The 21,110-nt window shown below is 38.2% G+C and overlaps 1 protein-coding gene across 4 annotated transcripts in view; it reads right to left on the bottom strand.

The window, feature by feature from the left end:
* Window positions 1-3,076: 3,076 nt before the first annotated feature.
* Window positions 3,077-21,110, bottom strand: part of RALGPS2 (Ral GEF with PH domain and SH3 binding motif 2) — a 175,631-nt gene continuing 157,597 nt past the window's right edge. For all 4 annotated transcript variants that reach the window (XM_047753068.1, XM_047753070.1, XM_047753069.1 and 1 more), the window contains 3 exons: window positions 14,743-14,848; window positions 12,085-12,176; window positions 3,077-8,764 (listed from right to left, as the gene is read on the bottom strand). In XM_047753068.1, coding sequence (XP_047609024.1) covers window positions 8,735-8,764; window positions 12,085-12,176; window positions 14,743-14,848 — 228 coding nt within the window. In that variant the 3' untranslated portion in view covers window positions 3,077-8,734. The remainder of the gene's footprint in view (window positions 8,765-12,084; window positions 12,177-14,742; window positions 14,849-21,110) is intronic.

Raw genomic sequence — 21,110 nt, 5'->3', positions numbered from 1 at the left:
TGATTAAGTAGATAGCCCAAAGAGAGATACACAAACAAACTAGAAGTATAAAGAAGAAAGACGATTTGGGATAGACGTTATTGGAGAGATCTCACTCCTACAAGTTAAATTAGGCTGATACGCTCATTAGCTCCACTGGAAACAAGTATTTATGGATGGTTTCTAAACTGCTGTGGGTGTTACATAAGAAGTCCTCACTGCTTCAAAACACACCGCTCACTAGGTTATGAGACACACATCATTTGATATGTTCCCTTTCCCTCTTCTGAGGTTGGACAGAGGGAGTAGGTAAAATAAGCTTGAAATGCAACAGAGAGCAGTGTCAAGTTGAAACCATGTACAAGCCCCTGTGTCCCTGTCCTTTGAGGTAAAAGGCTCTTTGCTTGAGTCTCAAAAGGCTGATGCAAGAAACAGTGATAGGAAATGTGCAGATGTGGAAGCAAAGAATAGCTGCTGGGCCAGGGAACTGCTAAACAGTTTAGACTATAAACCTGCCACACAGCGAATCATTAAACTCCCAGTTCCCTAAAACATATAAAGGCCTGACACACATTCCTAAGCTAATTTTACAGGAAGCAAACCACCGCCAGATGAAAACAGAGACTTTAGACTAGTTGAAACCAGAAGGTTGACGATGCTTGAAACTTCACCTTGATGCCAGCCAATCTGAGAACTGGGCACAAGCAGATCATGCACCATGCACCTCTTTCCCTGAAAGCCATCCGGGAGTTTGGGTCTTTTGAGCAGGAGTTGCCTGTTCTCCTTGCTTGGTGACCTGCAATAGATGCTAACAGTAGATTGGCTTTACTGGGTGCGGGTGAATGGACTCGGGTTTAGCCCGGTAACAAAGTCACCATCAGACATAAGCCCTATCAAATCCCTTTAGTGTAGAAGCCTCTTTCGGCAGGAAGCTCACAGAACAAAGGGCATCCATGGATGATTCTAACCAATGGGAAAATAGAATACAGACTACAAGCCTTTTTTTTTTTTTTTTGCTTTTTTAGGGCCACACCTGTGGCATACAAAGATCCCAGGCTAGGGATCAGATCGGATCTGTAGTTGCCAGTCTACACCACAGCCACAGCAATGCCAGATCTGAGCTGCATCTGTGACCTAAAATGCAGCTTGCAGCAATGATGCATCCTTAATCCACTGAGTGAGGCCATGAATCAAACCCACAACCTCACAGACACTGTGCTGGGTTCTTAACCCACTAAGCCACAATGGGAACTCCAATACAAGTCTCTTCTTAAGGGAGGAAAAACATAAGGCCAGACCTGAGCCTTCCTTTAGGAGGGGAGGCAGTTTTAATTTAGTAAAACTAAGGAATCATGATAAAATTTACATTGCCCCAGTGCAGTGAATTATCTTGATTTGAAATGAGACATACAGCATAATTAGCTGTGTCACAGTAAGTTAGGCCAGAACCAAAGGTCTCAATTCAAAGTGCACAAGGCCATAATCTGGACTTTTTTGTAGGCCGTCTATCCCAAAGGCCCAGGGAGATATGACCACATAACAAGGTCCAGTCATTTATCTCTTTCAACATTGAAATCCTAATCCTATGTTTGTGTAGTTGTTAAGATTTGTTAAAACGTGACTGAGCTTTGCCTAAGGTCAAAGAACATGGCTACTGCAGAACTTAGGTCTCAGCAGAGGTTTGCCCACTGATTGTACTTCACTGTTAACGGCTTAGGAGGTAAGAAACTCACAGAGAATCTCTGTTTTTCTTCCACATCTGACGGAAAAGGCTCCTGTTTCCATATTAAAATCTAAGAATAGCTTCTGGCTGTAAAAACAGCAGCTTGGCTTTCTTCCATACAGTTTACTATAGATGCTAACAGTGTCTGAACCTAAACAAGACGAACGACTTGGCTACGACAGGCAAGATCAAAGCAAATTCAGTGATGGTTACTTTTAGTTGAGCCTGGGCTGTGGGCAAATTAGTCCAAATTGAATTCAATATTCTCATATTCTGATTTAGTCAATTTGGGGTGGGTGTTCAGAAGTCATCGTTTAAAACAAGCACCACATGGGTGAAATACTGGTCTTAATAATCAACGAGAATAAATGGGGGCTCTGGCTCAGTGGTAACGAACCCGACTAGTATTCATGAGGACATGGGTTCGATCCCCAGCCTCACTAAGTGGGTTAAGGATCCAGTGTTGCTGTGAGCAGACACGGCTTGGATCCTGTGTTACTGTGGCTGTGGTGAAGGCCGGCAGCTTTAGCTCTGATTTGACCCTTAGCATGGGAAACTCCATATGCCGTGAGTGCGGCCCTAAAAAGACAAAAAAAAAGAAAAAAAAAGGCAAGAAAATAAATGGGGGTTCTTTTTGGCTGCACCCACAGCACGTGGAAGTTCCTGGGTCAGGGATCAATCCCGGGACACAGTGGTGACCTGAGCCACTGCAGTGACGCCGCCAGATCTGAAACCTGCTGTGCCACATGGAACCATCTGGGGGTTCTTTTTAAGGTAGCTTTTCTTCATGTTTTTCTCTACTGGCCAGTTTGTCTATAATGACTATACCTGGCTTCTTTCTTTCTTTGGTTTACTGGCTTACAAGAAGATACTTCTCATTCACTATGACTTAACCGTGCAGCCAATGACTTACCCAAGACTCAACACCGGTATTTCTGTATTTCTTCCAATTTAAGACACCACAGGCTGGAAGATAGTTTTCAGAAAGATGTGAAAAAGTGTCATGTTTCAGAATCTATGAAATACTGTATTAGCAAAGAGGGCCTCTTTAGGGACTGGTTATATCATAACATCTTGGAGTGGGGAGATATGGTTGGGAATCTTATACCCTTGACCTCTATTCTCTGAGGCCCCATCTGTCTGCATGCCAGGGGCATATCCTCGTACTGAGACAGAGAAGAGCAACTGAGGTTTATCCAGACAGAAGCCTGCCGTACCAACAAAAACACTGCCGACTATTTTAGAAAGAGAAAGAAAGAAAAAAAAAAACCACCCAAACCCAAATTAGAACACTTAAAAATTAATGATACAATGCACATTCAAAGGTAATGATAACAATGTAAATATGGAAACAAATTATCCCCACACAATCTATATTTTTAAGTAATTTATTCTGATAGAAATATTGCAGAAAACTGTACTTAAATTCTTTTTAAGTTAGCTTATGCAAACACACTGAAGATCTCACACTCATAATTGCATTATTAAACAGAAACAAAAAGCGAGAGAGGAACCAAGCTGCACATCACTCCAGGAGGTCATAGTGCAAACAAGTGCTTCATCAGTAGTACCTCCAGTTAACTGGGATGAAGGAGAATAAAAATGGCTTGTGTTTTCCTGTACATTATCCTCACTGGATAGTCATCCCCACAGATGCTTTTTCTCTCCTTTAGGTTACACCGCGCATGAACTCCCCACCCCCTCCCCACATGTACAAACTTCAGGTGGCTGTAAAACAATGGATTTCTCAATAATCAAGGGGTAGAAACTCTCGAGCGTCTGGTGACTTTGTATCAGCTACTCTACCCAGCCTAACACGTCAATTATTATTGGACTACATCTGCGAATAGTTCTAACAGGGGGAAATTAATATTTGCTCTTGGATATCTAAAGCACAGCTAATTATGAAATTTTCTGCTTGTCTATTTTTTAAAAAAGTGCAATCCCAAAGCACTCTAATTATGTATTCCTTTAATTCCCTCACTATTTTGCAGTCCAAATGGCTGGAATCAAAATTTAAATTCTACTAAACCCTCAAGGACCAGTTAACCCTGGAAGTGGCTTTAAAGACGATGTCCACTCGCCTATTCAGGAACATACCAGCCCTTTAAAAAATGTGAAAGCAGCATCGTGACTCAGTTGAACATCAGTAGGTCCAGATCTTGCAAAATCTCAGAGAAGCAAACTATTTCCAAGCTTTGCTGTTACCGAGAAAGCTAGCTTAGTCTCTTTAAGTTGTATTTTGGAGTTGTTTTCACTTTCCTGACATAATATTTTCAAGTAAACAGAAAGTGGTAACTTAAGTGGCTGCTTGTTTGTTCTGAGTCTTATTTAAATATAAGAATGTACTGAACTAAGTCTCATTTCTGGCCAAAGGGACTCTGATTTCAAGATTTCAGGAGCTTTAATAAAACCCAAACAAATCTTTCTGGCTGTACTGTATTCTTTTAAGGATTTTCTGAAAGAACTTATAATTAAATCTATGCTCAAAACAACAATTTCAACAACACAAAATAAAAATAAACTCAGCTGGATGGATGTTCTTCCAAACAGTTTTTAGGAGTGCTCATGCTCATCTGAAGGCTGATTTGGTGGTTTTTTTTTTTTTTTTTTTTAAATCTTCTTCACTGGAGGAAGAGGAGCAGGGAGGGCACTCAAAACCAAGGAGTAATGCAACAATGACCGAGCATCATCTGTACACATTTTCTTAGACTTGCCGTGAGAAAGAGTAAGCTGGTGGAGAGGGAGAATAGCACACACTCCTGAAATAAGAGGAGTAAGAGGGCAAATGATTCTTGTCATACTCGATGCCCTAATATTGGTCTTCAAATTGATAAGGCACTGACCAAGATTTCCCCATACTACAACTTGAGATACTGCTGTGATAAAACTGCTGTCAAAAAGCTCATCAGAATCCTCTAAACAGAAACAAAAAGTCACTTTAGACACAAGCCATTTTTAAGGGAGCAAAACCAAAAATACTGGTTGACGTCACACGGCAAATAATTATCATCAATGTGATTAAAGAACAGTATTTGTTAGAAAAAGCAGAATACCACTCTGGCTGTAAAATCATAAATTTACTATGTTTGAAAGAAATAAAAGAGAGAAAATAAAAACAAACCGTAGATGACTGAGGAAGTCAGACAAACGTCACCACTTGCCTAGTATCACCTATTCACGCAGCAGCAGCAGGAGCACAACTGATCCCCTGGGACACAGCTGAATTCATCTTCATTTTAAAAAAGGGATCCAATTATTTCCAAGGCCTCTGAAGCAGAGGCCGTTTTTTTTTTTTTTTTTTAATTGATGATTTATCTTCCATTAAGCAACACTGGCACCCCTTGTTTGCAGAAGAAGAGAATATGGTGGTTTAAAAACCCATAAAGGAATGTGCCTCCGAAAACAGGAAGGAAATCAACAGTGGATATACTCTTTTAAAAAGTTAATGGATTAAATCTACTATTATTATTGATTTCTAATTAATATGATGCCCTGTAGTTTTGTTTTCAGTAGTAAAAGCATGTATATAGCTTACAAATTTAACCTAAAAAACCCCCCAAAATAGAAAACACAAACTTCTGCTCAAATCATTCAGCCACTTAAATTCTAGTAATCCTAAGAGAGCAATAGGCCAGGCTGCTCTTATAGGGCCCTGGCTTCAACGAATATATAGGGTGTGTACACTACAGACTGTAAACATTTTTCCCCTAACAGTGCATCTTGGGCTCCTTTATAAATCTACTAGAAGAGGAATAAAGCCACTTATAAAAACTTGGCAGCTACAGACACCCTAGTTCTTGACATAGAGAAAGACTCAATACCAAGACCGTCTACACAGAAGGTAGTGCAATAGTCATATGGCATTTTCCACACAGGAAAACATTTGTCATGGAAGCACATGCCTGGAGAAAATGTTATTCAAACTTCAACTGTTGGATCCCTTTTTGTAATGTTTACACAAATAATATTTACATAGTGAAGAAAATCTAATAGGAAGCTGTGTTTGATCGGTTCTTTTAATTCTTACACTTTGGAGCTTACAGTAAAAATAATGCCTCTGAAAAAAATAAGCAGAGCTCAAACACAGAGGGGGCATGAAATAAAAAATAGTGCTCTTCAAGGTCATCATACAGTTATTCTTACAGTTACACTTTTAAAAACTATTATGTTTCTTTTGCCTGAAAAATAAGCTTCCATGTTCAAATAAACTGTTAAATGAGATAGATGTGTCTCAAATTGTATTTTGGCTGGTATTATATACTATTACACTAGGTTGGTAGCATACCAATCATTATACTTATCAGAAACTAACAAATTTAAATTATAACGGCATTTCCAATGAGTTCCTCTTGACTAGGAAAGAAACAAACGAGCTTCATATTGATGAAAATTTCAAACTTTTGAGTCACCAATTTCCTAGTTTATTAAGGATAGGCCTAAAAAGGACAAGTATTTCATCTTCCCACTAATAAGCTACCTAAATATTTAATATATTTTGGCAGCATTTTTTTTTCTTGAGTTATTATTAAGTCTCATTTGGTGAATCACAAATCAAAATTCACCTACGCTGTTTTAGTTCATGTCTCTCACTGGTCTTCTCTTTGCTTCGAATGCTAAAGTCATCTTAAAAAGCAATGAGCCATCTTTTGAACGGACAAATTTGAAGACAGAAAAACAACGGTGACTTCTGCTACACCGTTAAGACTCTCAGTCAGTCAGAGGCTACGAATCTATATACTGACTAGTCAACAAATCTGAACACTATTCTTACGCTGTGCAAGCAGCCTCACGCTTAGTGCTGAAAAATATCAAACACATCTTCCACTCAGGCTCTCTCTTTGGCAAGACTGTTGTGACGTCGGGCTCTGACTTCCAGCTGCTTATCTCTGCAGACACAGCCTACAACTGATCTATGTTAGCTTATTTATGACAGACAACATAATAAAAAATCCACAGGGTTCTCAGCCACAGTATTTTTCGTTAAAAAGCATATACACTGTTTAAAAACACTTCTTTCTGAAGAGAAATAAACAAATTGAGAAAGTTTTAAAAAATGATTAACAAAAGTCAGATGTGCAACACCTACAGAGTAATACTGCTATGCTGGCTAGGTAGAGGGCGCAGCGTGATCCAAGCACCCTGACGTGGACTCTGCCGGGAGGTCACAGCTGCAAATGGCTAGCAGAGGCCACATTTTGCCCTCTCCAGCTCATGTCACTTTCCACAAAACCAGAAATAATGGTATTTCAAACGTGCTACATGAGAAGAAAGATATCTGAACTCTTAATATCCTTTCCAAACAGAAAACTAAATTAAAAAACTTAGCACTCAGAGAAAGCTCTTCCACTTTCCAATGGGCAGATTTTTAGCTAATTAGTCTAATAAGCCATATTTTCTATTTCAGTTTCATGGATTCAATGGTGAAATATTTATGATTAAAAGAGTATAGAATTCTCTAACAATACAATCTGAAAATTTTTAGGTGAGCCCCAAAGTAACAGAAGTCTATTCGAAGTCATCCGTCAAAAAGCACTTCTTACTCTGGGCCACAGTTGAAATCATGATGCCTTATGAGTTTAAAACATCCAACACACAGCCTTTGTCCAAGCGCCATTTTTTGTTAAAACTCTTAAGGCATTTGACCTTCAAATCTTTTTTTAACTCAACATTTATTTTGGACGTTGAAGAATGCATCATTGCATAGAAGAGCTCTCAGAAAACTGCTTGATCAACTACTGACAAAATATGGTTTCATGGTAGGAGCCTAGAGTAAGTTTTTCAGAAAAATGTTTGTGATAAAGGAAAGTTAGGTTAAGAAGGAAAGTTTGATACTTAAAATTCCCAGCCTCTCAATCTCTCACCTTTTTCCCTTTGAAAACTAATCTGTATGCCTTATAATAAAATACATACATGCATACACACATATTTAGAATCTCTTTTAAACAAATGTGATCCTGACTCTCATACTGAACAAAAATAATGAAAATGAATAATAAAAAAATAACTGGCATTGTGCACATTAAACACTGTAAAAGAAAACATCCTGACAAAACATTCAATACATCACTCTTGAGGATAAAAATCACCTGTGAGTGGTAGAAGGGGTAATCCAATTAATTTGAAAACAATGGAGTTGTAAAATCTTCTTAGAAAAGTTTAGGTTGGGATTACAGTTCTCTACTAAGCAGATCTGTGGTCCAACAATGAATTCATATAGAGAAGGCTAAACTTTAAACCCAGTTAAAAACAACCATGTTTTCTGGAGACCACTTGAAAAAAATGTCTGGCATATGAACACTCAGCCTTTATACCTCCTGCAGGAAATAATGCTCCCCATACAGTACTAAGTTTCAGAAGTTTAGTGTTTAAAAAAAACCTCCCCCCATCCAAAACAAAACACCCCCCGCCCCAATCCCAAACAAACTCCAACAACTCACATCAGTAACATTTCTGATTCCCACACTCTTGCCGTGAGAGAGCAAGTGAGGCTGCAGATCGATGGGGGCGTCAAAAAACCTTTTGGCGAGGGCGCTGGTTAAACCCTACTAAGCCGGGGCATCTTTACACCTCCGTTCAAGTACTAGCTCCTGATGTAACCCATAAGAAATGGTTTTCCTTTTAAAGTCTATCTAAAAAAGGTGATTCCCCCCTCCAAAATTAGTACAAAGTGAAAAGAAATGCAAATTAGCTACGATCTATCCCAAGCACAGCACCGCCAGAAGATTCACACACACTATTTGGTGTTTCATGTTGGTTTTCCTTTCATTCTTTTAAGGCAGTGGTTTCCACAGGTCAGTTCAGAGATAAGAAGCATGGTCCATGGCAGTTTGCTTTGCAACTCCAATTTGTTCTCTGGGAATATCTCACTTCATTCCCTGAAATTAGTGCTTTTTTTTGGTTCAGAACTCCAAAGGCTGAGACGGAACCTCTGGGCTCTTCCTGGCACAGGGTTGGTCTGTAGCTGGCGCTCTTTCCTCAGGTCCTCGCTTTCAGTCAGGGTAGTAGTTCATCTTGTTCTTCATCAGGCTTTTACTCAAAAGTCATCAAGTTTGTAGGAACCTAAAAAACAGAAGCATTACAAACTGACAGTACTTCAAGGTACCGTTTCATACGTTTCCTTGTCACTTTAAGGAAGCCCACATCTATAACCTTTCTGACCTAAAGATATTTTTTAAGAGGAACGTGATGGAAGGTAGTGTAGCTGCTCATGAATCATGAATAAAACAGGCTAGAACATTTCCGAGAGAAAATCACCGATATGAGTTACTACGCTCGCTGGTCAACTGAAATCCAGATGGGAGAAAGGGCAGAGACGGAATCTTTCTTGTCTAACACAGGGGGCTCAGCAGACGTTCTCTGAGTGAAAAGATGAGTAAGAAAACAGCAAGTATGGCCCTTGTAGGGTGAGGTTCCAGACAAACATGCTTGTCACCACTTCTTTTCGCACTACATGGTTTACAATGAATGCCTACGTGCGAATTTTAAAATCCGGCAAGATAAATTTTATAACAAACATTACTAAGAATTTCTTTGTGAAATCATCATGAAAATAAGTATAAAAGAATAAAACTCAGTATTTGATAAATTCTTATCTGACACTTTGTGACTTTGAAAAATTGATAGGTTTTATATATATAATGTTTGTTGCTTATAAGATGGATCAAATTTAATTTGATTTAAGCCTAAAATTTGACAATAATTCTTAGAAATATGAATATACCTTGTTTTAAAAAAATTAGTTGAGGGTTTAACCATGTTACAAAAGTTCTCTTAACTTTTACTACCAGTTCTCCAAAGTTGCGCTGGTAGAGATATGCATGCACCAGTGGTCAATTCTCTGCCTTTCAAAAGAGCTTAGCAGTTCTCACTCATACTTGAGCAACTTTTTTTCTGAAAACCTAGAATACTAAAAAGATTAATTTCTTATATCTGTCAGCTTTCGAATGAAAAACTGACAATATAATCATAGCAAAATTATAAATTTAATACAGCACAAATGCAAGAGTGTTTAAATGAAAGCATAAATTCTCAGGTCTGGTTTTAAGAAACCCATATTTAAAAATTTCCATTTCTTTCTAAGTTGCTTGAATGTGGTTTAAGGTGTTGTATATATTTTTTTTTCCTTCTTTTTTTGGCAGTAACCTTGGCATATAGAAGTTTCTGGCCAGGGACTGAATCCAAGCCACAGCAGTGACCTATGTCACAGCTGCAGCAATGCTAGATCCTTTAACCCACTGTGCCAGGCCTTGGTTGAAGCTGTGCTGCCAGAGACAACACTGGATCACTCACCCACTGTGACATAGCAGGAACTCCTAACGTATTGTATTTTGAGTTAGGGTCTTCTACTAAAAATTTTCAAATTTCACAGCTTCTATTTATAAATTTGTTACTTCTCTGATTCTTTCAAGGATAGAAATGAATTAAAAAAAAAAAAACCCATGTATACACATCTGGTTGACTTGTTCAGTAGTAAGGTCCCTTAATATAGTGAAAGAAATTGAACCCTATGCTTGTGTGAATATTGTGCAGGTGCGGCCATAAAAAGACAAAAAAAAATTTTTTTCAAGATTCATCTAGATTTTTTGTCTTTTTATGGGCCCACACCTGCAGCATACGGGAGGTTCCCAGGCTAGGGGTTGATTCGGAGCTGTAGCTGTTGGCCTACGCCACAGCCACAGCCACACCAGATCTGAACCCAGTCTGTGACCTACACCATAGCTCACGGCAATGCCGGATCCTTAACCCACCATGAGAGGCCAGGATTGAACCTGCATCCTCATGGATGCTAGTCAGATTCGTTTCCTCTGAGCCACGATGGCAACTCCCTAATCTTGAAATTTGAAATTAAAAAAATACTTTAAGCTACACTTAAAGAAAATGTACAGTTTGGAGTTGAGTTCAGAAAAGCTTGGTCTAGGCAAAAGAAAGGTCTGTTTCTTTCATCCTGTCCCAGACACTAACTTGACAAGGGCAAGAAAGTAATTTTTGCTATACGGTATTTCATATCTTTAAGGGATATTGCTAAAAATGTATCAAATATTGCTACAAGTCTTTCTATATATTTGAAATAAAAATTATAAGAGAAGAAAGCCCATTCCAACAATATTTAGGAAGAATGGATCTACAGGATGAAGACAGAATCTGTGTCTCAGGTCGACCATTTTTTACTTGTTTGACCTTGTGTAGGTCATTAGCATCTCTGAGCCTTAGTTTCTTCCTTTATCAAAAAAGAGGTAATAACTTAGGTTCTAATATCGCAGGGTAAAAAATATGTTTATAAATTTTATAAACTTACATAGTTGTATTATATTATTCAAAATTAACACTGACAGGAGTCCCCATCAGGGCTCAGTGGTTAACGAATCTGACTAGGAACCATGAGGTTGCGGGTTTGATCCCTGGCCTTGTTCAGTGGGTTAAGGATCCGGTGCTGCCGTGAGCTGTGGTGTAGGCCAGCAGCTGTAGCTTCGAATAGACCTGGGAACCTCCATATGCTGCGGGTGCGGCCCTAGAAAATAGAAAAAGACAAAAAAAACCCCAAAAAACCCAAAAACCAAAAAACCACTGATAACACTCACTGTATACTTCTGTACGTTACAGCAATAAAATTTTCAAATACATTCAACTAAAAGAAGTGGCCTAAAAAAAGTCTAGAAACTTAACTGCAGTTATATTTTATGACTGCCCTGCCAATTCATGGTTCAACCTTAATCTACAACAGGGTTTAGGGAAAACACCACTATGAATTCATCCCCCTTTGCAGCTGAAGGCCTTTGAGTCAGACCATCTTTGTTTCAGTAATATAAAAACAAACAGAAAATACAAGTGGTTTTGGGTTTCACTGCAACCACAGGAACTCACATGAACTTGTTAATAGAACAACTAAGGATGAATCAGAATAATTTTTGTTAAGTTACCATCTAATTTTTACCTCTCTAAAGCTACATTCTACCAACATGGGCTACATTTCCCAGTTCTGAACTCTTTAACCTCATTCCACCTGCAGCGTATCTGCATGTTTTGTTCCCTCCACCAGGATCCTGTTTCCTCTATTTTCACATGGCTGTTCCTTCCTGTATTTCACGCCACTGTCATCTCCTTAAGGAGGTCTTTGCTCTTCACTCCATTTAAATTGTCTCTACTTCCATCACATAATTCTATTTTCTTTTCTCCATGTAGTTTTCACTACTTGAAATTTTGTTATTTGTTCACTTGTTTACTACCCGTCTCCTCACTAAAATGTTGACCAGAGTCAATAAGACAAAGAATACAAACAGTATCATTTTTCCACTTCATTCAGAAAATCAGCCTACTTATTCTTCTTTGGAACTCTTTTAAATATATTCCCAACTATATTCTGAGGATTAATAAATGCTCACCTGTTGTTTGTTACTTTGGCAGGCTGCAGTCAAATGCTTAAACCACAGCATTGCATTCATCCTGTTGCCAGCTTGAAATTTGTATGAATTTCCTAAAATTATCAAAAACAAGGAGAAAACAATAAACATTGACAAAGAATTCTGTTTCAGAATTCTATCTCTAACACTGGATTTTCCAATGTAGATAGAGTTTTCTATGCTATATTCACATGCCATCATTTATTCAGAAAGTTACTGTTTGCTGTTCATGAATTGGAAGATAAAGTGCTTTTCTTTTCTTTTCTTCTGGCCATGCCCTCAGCATGCAAAACTTCCCAGGTAGGGACTGAACCCACACCATGGCAGTGACCAGAGCCTCAGTAGTGACAATGCCAGATTCTTAAGCCGCTAGGCCACCAGGGTTCTCCACAAAGTATTTCGTCTCCTTAAATGCTCTTCAGAGTAAAGTATATCTAAATTACTGTTTGGCTTCTCTAGGTTTGTATGTGTGGATGAGAGGGCAGAATATCAGTTCTCAGCACTACTTAGATGATTTAAATGTCAGTTGATGTTAGTACTAGGTTTTTATTTTTTAACTTATGTTTATTTTGCTTTTTAGGGCCACACCTATGGCATTCGTAAGTTCCCAGGCTAGGGGCTGAATCGGAGCTTCAGCTGCCAGCCTATGCCACATCCACAGAAATGGGAGACCCAAGCCGCATTTGTGTCCTATGCCACAGCTTGCGGGAACGCTGGATCCTTAACCCACTGAGTGAGGCCGGGGATGGAACCCATGTTCTCATGGATGCTAGCTGAGTTCTCAGCCTGCTGAGCCACAACAGAAACTCCTTACTAAGTTTTTATAGGTCAAAATGCTTTAACATGTTTAACACTTAAGCATTAGCTATTTAATGTGATTCAGGATTAATCAGCTGACATCAATCTAACCTATGCTTTTAGCTTTTAGTTACATTTGTCAAAATCATTACAGAAATTTCCTGGTCTAAGGAGGGCTTATGTGAAAATCTGAGGCGGCGACCTTTTCTCTTTTAGAAAATGAGAAATTCATTTGTATTGTGTTTAGATCTTACATTAACTCTAATTCAAAACTGACACATAATAGGGATATTTTATGTTTATATGTATTAAGGTAATAAACTGAGAAAAAAAGAAAGGACTCATTTGGTATAGGTTGCCCTAAGTTAAACTTAATTCTCTTTTTTTTCACTGACCTGAGTTCTAAAATTTCCCAATTCTTACTTAATTCTACTCTTTCCTTTACAACTGCATTTCAATGGCTCAAGAGCCTATCTGTATTTAGGCAGCTTTTCTTTGAGATTTTCACAATCAAAGACTTTTTCACTTTCAGAAGCAACAGTTTTCTTCACCACATGTTTATTCAAATAACACTGTTTTGCTTGCTGAACACAGATGCAAACTTTAGATTAATCTAAACAGCAGGCGTAGCTGACAAGGTGGCCCCAGCTACCATTTTCCGCTCTCTCCTCCCTGAAAAAGACTGTTAGCACGGACTTCATAAAAAACCTTGGTTGTTCTGAAATCCTTCTATCAAGCACACTAAGGAATTGAAGAAAAACAAAATAACTTGTTAAGTAAAACTCCATGAAAATGATCTCCTTTTACAATGTACTTTTATAAATAATGAATGCCTCTGGGATTGGCAGGGTAGGGGCTGGGGCTTTGAATTCAGAATATTGAGTAGGAAGTCCTCACTCTGTAAATCAGTCTATTTCATCTGAAAACATAACATTTTGCTATTATTTTCTCTGCATTATTTTTTTTCTGCATAGTTTAAGTTTTTACTTAAAATGTCACCATATCCTAAAAGCAGAATGTCTACTTATACAAAATACATTCAAATGGAGGTCAAATTATAATTTTACAGTCAATAAAACGTAAACAAACAGCATTTCAGTGGTGAGCTGCTGAGATGCAAGATTCTGGGCGGATATGAAGGAAGAGCTGCAGTCATGTGAGGGTCTCTTCTGATTACCACTGAGGTCTCCACTACAGGTACAAGCAGGGTGAGCAGGCAGGATGTGATTCCACCCAGCCTGCCCGCCAGCTTCTCTCACCCACTTGAAAACCTCCTATGCTCAAGAACCAATAACTTCATTCATAAATGTCTCTATATATTCTAAACAATGTATTATAATTAAAATTATACTTATTTGGAAAGTGGTTTGAGTAAAATAACCAATTAATCTAATTAAAAGTAATGAAAGAAAAATCATTTAAAGGAGAACATCTGTCACATTCAGAACTTAAGAACAACTTATTTCAGAGTATAAATGCAGTGGTACTGCATATACGGTAAATGTGAGATTTTAACGTAACAGTGGTCTACGGATTCTCAAATTCCCTCCTTCCCTTCCTGATTATTAGCTCTCCAGGGCTAATAATTTTAACTTCAAGTTTATGCCCAGGTAGCAAAGAAAATAAACTTATTTAGTAAGCTTATTAAATAAGTACTTAATATATATTGATAGCTAAAAATATTGCAACCATTACTACATAATATGTGACAGAAATATTTCTCAAGAGATAAAACTACACAAACAATGCCCCCTGGTCGAGTTTTCCAGTTAAGCTAAATTTTAGCTTATGGAGAGTTGTGTATGTGCAGGACCTCACACTTGAATTATTTTAAGGATTCACCTTTCTCAGAGTCAGTCAGCAAGAAGAGATCTGGATGTTCTGGGTCATCAGCCATCATCACCATCCATCCTACTACAGACACGTTCTTATTTGATGTTGATTTGAACTAGAGAGAAAAAGATAATTAATGGAAACACAAACTTTATGGCTTATTCTAAGTAAAAATCACATGTTAGGGAGAATATTTTTAGTTTCTCCGAGTGAGAGATGAGATTTCATGCCGGTCAGGCATGCTCAGGGCCTCAGCATAGGTCACAGATGTGGCTTGGATCCAGTGTTGCCACGGCTGTGGCCTAGGCCTGCAGCTGCAGCTCCAATTCGATCACTAGCTTAGGAACTTCCATATGCTGCAGGTATGGCCATAAAAAGAAAAAGAAAAAGAAAAAAAACAAAAAACAAAAAAACAAGGATGCCCACCACTGCTACTTCCATTCAACACTGAATCGGAAGACTTGGCACAATAAGAAACAAAAATAAAAGGTACAAGGGCGAGGAAGTAATGAAACTGCCATTACTCACAGATGATATTTTCTACACAGAAAATCTACCAAATTAATAAGAAAAATTACCAAGGATTCTTGGAAAAGATAAATACGAAAGTCAAGTGTAACTCTATGCACTGGAAATATATAAGCCACTTACAAGAAAGCTACTGAGGAATATATGCAACAAAAGACATATAGGAAAGTGTAATAACTAAAAAACATTCGAGATGACCTAAACCACAGAAAAATACCATGAGACAAGAAAAAGGTTGTAAAGATGTCAATTTCCCCTAAACTGATCTAAAATTCACCGTCACTGTGATAAAAATTCCAGTAGGGTTGTATGTATAACTTGAGAAGTTGATTCTAAAATTCACATGTTAAAATAAATAAATAAATAAATAAAATAAATAAAATTCACATGTAAGAGCAAAGGACCAGAAATAGCCAAGACACCCCTGAAGAAGAATTAGGCAGGACTTGCCCTGCTATACACCAAGACTTATTAATCTACCAAGTAACTGAGACCTAGATCTATTGGGACAAGGACAGACTGACCGGGCAATGTGCGTCTCGAAAGTAATCTGTGCATACAGTTGCAAACTCAAATGACAAGAGGGGCTCTGCTGATTGGTGAAGGATGAATGAATTGTTCAATAAATGGTGCCAGGAAAATTACTCGCCCATGCAGAAAAATCAAAATGAATGCCTACTTCATACCACACTCACATACATACACCCTTCTGAATCCAGGTAGACCAATGATTTTAAAGCAAACTGCAAAATTTTAAAATCTCTTAGTAGAAAATATAGGAGAATATCTTGATGATCTCAGGTTAGAGAAGGATATTATTTTATTTTATTTTACTTTTATTTATTTTTTTAAGTGTTAACTTTACATTTTTAATCAAGTTTTGGGGTATAATTCTAAGTAAACTATAAAATCCAATGCACAGTTACTAATTTACAGAAATAATTTAAATGTAAGTTCGTAATGAAAATTTTAAATATGATTTAAATTACTGAGTTTTTAGCCATTTCTTTAAACATGTTTCTTTAGGTTTATATAATTTTGTTGCAACTTTGAAAAATACTCTTACAATAATTCATCAGCATTCATTAATAAAAACACTGTGGACTATAAATATTTTACTTTTATTTTATTTTTTTTGTCTTTTTGCCTTTTCTAGGGCCGATCCCCAGGTACATAGAGGTTCCCAGGCTAGGGGTCCAATCGGAACTGTAGCCTCTGGGCTACACCAGAGCCATAGCAACTTGGGATCCAAGCCACGTCTCCAACCTACACCCCATTCACAGCAACATCAGATCCTTAACCCACTGAGCAAGGCCAGGGATTGAACCTGCAACCTCCTGGTTCCTAGTTGGATTTGTTAACCACTGAGCCACAACAGGAATTCCTAGAGAAGGATTTTAAAAACAGGACTTAGAATGTATTAAGCATAAAGGAAAAGATAAATTTTATTACTTTAAAAGTAACAACTATTTACTAAAACCATCACAAAAGGGGAAAAAAGCAAATTGAACAAATTGCTTTTTTTTTTTTTTTTGCTTTTTGCCTTTTCTAGGGCCACTTCTGCAGCATATGGAGGTTCCCAGGCTAGGGGTCCAATTAGAGCTGTAGCCGATGGCCTACACCAGAGCCACAGCAACACAGAATCTGAGCCTCATCTGCAACCTACACACCACAGCTCACGGTAACGCCGGATCCTTAACCCATTGAGCAAGGCCAGGGATAGAACCTGCAACCTCATGGTTCCTAGTGGGATTCGTTAACCACTGCACTATGACGGGAACTCCACAAATTGAACAAATTGTAAGAAGGTATTTGTAACACATAACTGCTAACAGATGAGTATCGAGAATATCAGGAATATTCTACTTTTACCAAGGAAACACGCCATCCAATATGCAAAATATTTATCTAGGTTTTTTCTTCTCTTTTTCTTTTTAGGGCTGCATCTGTGGCATATGGAGGTTCCCGGTCTAGGGGTCGAATTGGAGCTGCAGCTGCTGGTCTACACTATAGCCGTGGCAATGTGTGATTAGAGCCACATTTGCAACCTATGCTGCAACCTGCGGCAACGCTGGATCTTTAACCCTCGAAGTGGGGCTAGGGATTGAACCTGCATCCTCGTGGAGACTGGGTGGATTTTTTTTAATCTGCTGAGCCACAACAGGAACTCCCTATCCAGGCATTTTGCAGAAAAAACATGAAAAAAATTCAAACTCATGAAGTATCAGGGGTACACCCGTTAAAATCATATGGTACCATTTCATACTTACTAGATCGGCCAAAATGAAAAAGCCTGACAATAACAAGCATAGTGAGGATGTGGATTGATGAGAAACCTCATTATGCTACTGGTGAGTGTGTAGATCAGTTTGGCAATTTGCCCTCCTAGGTATAGAACCTAGAGAACATATATGCACAGAAGTATCCAGAGTGGCCTTGGGAGACCCAGCAAAAACCTGGAAAGCATCCAACTATCCATCAGTAAATTATGGAAGATTCGTAAAATGGGAGACTGATCAACTGTGAAAAGGAACAAAGGACAATTATATGCATCCACAGTGATGAATCCCCACAACAATATATTAAGCAAAAAAGGGAGTGATTAAAACTATACATGTGAATCTAATCAGACACAGTTCAGACATAAAACAATGTTTTAAGGAAACACACACGGTGAAATTCTAAACAAAACAAGGCCAGATGAACATAAATTCAGGACAGTGACAGGCTGTGGGTATGGCTGATAAGGAAGGAGGAGGACACTATTTGGGAAGATGTGGATGGTTCTGGTAAGGCTATGCTTTCTTATGCTTGGTGGAGTTATATAGGTGTTCATTTTATTTATTATTCTTTAAAATGTACATGTAGGAGTTCCCATCATGGCACAGTAGAGACGAATCCGACTAGGAACCATGAGGTTGCGGGTTGGATCCCTGGCCTCGCTCAGTGGGTTAACGATCTGGCGTTGCTGTGAGCTGTGGTGTAGGTTGCAGACTTGGCTTAGATCTGGCATGGCCGTGGCTATGGCTGTGGCAGGCAGCTACAGCTCCCATTAGACCCCTAGCTTAGGAACTTCCATATGCTGTGGGTGTGGCCCTAAAAAGACAAAAGACAAAAAAAAAAAACAAAAAAACAGGACATGTATACTACATTTTTTCTGTGTGTAAAGAAATGGGAAAAAGAATGAACACCACACTGTAACAACATGAGTCCTACAAAAATGAAGGCTAAAGGAATTAGGAAGTTTTAATACCATGAAGACGAAACTGGCAAAAGCAATCTTGAAGAAAAAGAACAAATCAGGAGGCATAACCATCCCCGACTTCAGACAACAATGTAGCTACAGTGATTAAAACAGGTGCTATTGGCACAAAACCAGACATACGGATCAGTGGACCAAAATAAGAGAGCCCAGAAATAAATCCACATGCCTATGGTCAATTAATCTTTGACAAAGGAGGCAAGAATACACAATAGAGAAAAGACAGTGTCTCTTTAGCAAGTGGTGTTGGGAAAGCTGGACAGCCACATGCAAATCAGTGATGTTGGAACACATCTTCGTTCATATTCAAACATAAATTCAAAATGGCTTAAAGACTTAAACATAAGACACGATACCATAAAACTCCTAGAAGAGATCACAGGCAAAATATTCTCTGACATAAATTGTACTAATGTGTTCTTACATCAGTCTCCCAAGGCAATAGAAATAAAACCAAAAAATAAACAAATGGGATCTAATCTAACCTACAAGCCTTTTATGACAAAAAATACCATAAACAAAACAAAAAGACAACCTACAGAATGGAAGAAAATATTTGCAAATAATGTGAAGGACAAAGTCTTAATTTCCAAAATATACAAATAGCTCATACAACTCAACAGCAACAAAAAACAAACAACCCAATTGAAAAATGGGCAGGAGTTCCCATCGTGGCTCAGTGGTTAACGAATCCAACTAGGAACCAGGAGGTTGCAGGTTGATCCCTGGCCTTGCTCAGTGGGTTAAAGATCTGATGTTGCTGTGAACTGTGGTGTAGGTTGGAGATGTGGCTTGGATCCCGAGTTGCTGTGGCTCTGGTGTAGCCCAGAGGCTACATCTCTGATTGGATCCCTAGCCTGGGAACCTCCATATGCTGTGGGTGTGGCCCCAAAAAGGGCAAAAAGACAAAAAGATATTAAAAAAAAAAAAAAAGAAAAATGGGCAGAAAACCTAAGAGACATTTCTCCAAAGAATAAATAAAAATGGTCAACAGACACATGAAAAAATGCTTAACATGCCTAATTATTACGGAAATGCAAACCAAAACTATAATGAGGTATTATTACCTCACGCCAGGGAGAAGGCCATCGTTAAAGTCTACAAATGAAAAATGCTGGTGAGGATGGGGAAAAAAGGGAACCCTGGTAACTGCTGTTGGGAATGTAAGTTGATACGACCATTATGGCAAACAGTATGGAGGTTCCTCAGAAAACTAAGGATAGAACTACCATATGATCCAGCAATCCCACTCCTGGGCATATATCCAGACAAAACGGTAATTCAAAAAGATACATGTACCCCTATGCTCATAGCGGGTATTTACAATAACCAAGACTATTTACAATAACCAAGACATGGAAACAACCCAAATGTCCACTGACAGGTGAGTGGATAAATAAGATGTGTTACATATATACAATGGAACACTATTCAGCCATAAAAACAACAAAATAATGCCATTTGCAGTAACATGGATGGACCCAGAAATTATCATACTCAGTATGTCATAAAGAGAAAGACAAATGATCCTATCACATATATGTGGAATCTATAATATGACACAAATAAATCTATCTATGAAACAGAAACAGACTCATGGAGAAGGACAGACATAGCTGTCGAGGCGGAGGAGTTAGGGGAGAGATGGAGTGGGAAGTTGGGGTTAGCAAATATAAGCTATTATTATTATACATGGAGGGGACAAATATCAGAGTCCTACCGTACAGCACAGAGAACTATACTCAATGTCCTATGATAAACCATAACAGAAAAGAATATTAAAAAAAACAATGTATGTATGTATAAGTGAATCATTTTGCTGTACAGCAGAAGGTAGCATTCCATTATAAATTAACCAAACCTCAATTAAAAAAAGAATGAAACTGGCAATACCACGGAACTGCAGATTTGACAGCCTGTAATTTACATCAAAGCAGAGAGTATGATTTTCTAATATTCTTTTCCTAACTCTAAAACCCTCTGCATCAATTGCTCTTTTTTTTCAATCAAAACAAAACAAAAACAAAGTGATATAAGCCCTCCACATAGAGTGCAAATGCCTTTGGCCGCCAGCTCAATGCCATCCCCGCTCCCAGAATGCATCATCCTTTGGAAGGCAACCCTCTGGACCTTTCTCCGTGCATTACACTATAGGCTCTTTTTGTTGCTTTTGGTTTTTACAGACAAATGGGGAAATATTCACACTCTGACTTATGGTTTTTACCTATCACAAAGTATTTCCTTAAGAATAAGATTTCTGACATTATAAACATCACAGGAATATTCTTCTATTGCTGTCTTTGTGCACTGACTTGTTCAAGGATTTCCACAGGACAAATGTTCAGATAAAGAATCGCTGGTTATTATTTAGTTAAATACTGACTAGGGCTGTCCAGCCCAAGAACAATACCAATTTGTTTTTGTCTGTGTTTCTCTAATACGGCCGATGCTACATTATCAATCTTTAAAATTTCTGCCTAATGGCAGAAAAAGGGCATCTTCTTTAATCTGCATTTTTGATAACTAGCGAGGTTCATCATCTTTTCATGTTTATTAGCCATTTATATTTCACTTTCTATTTATCTCC

The sequence above is a fragment of the Phacochoerus africanus genome, chromosome 11 (genome assembly GCF_016906955.1).
Source record: "Phacochoerus africanus isolate WHEZ1 chromosome 11, ROS_Pafr_v1, whole genome shotgun sequence".
Lineage (NCBI taxonomy): Eukaryota > Metazoa > Chordata > Mammalia > Artiodactyla > Suidae > Phacochoerus > Phacochoerus africanus.
This window is presented reverse-complemented; position numbering and strand designations above follow the sequence as displayed.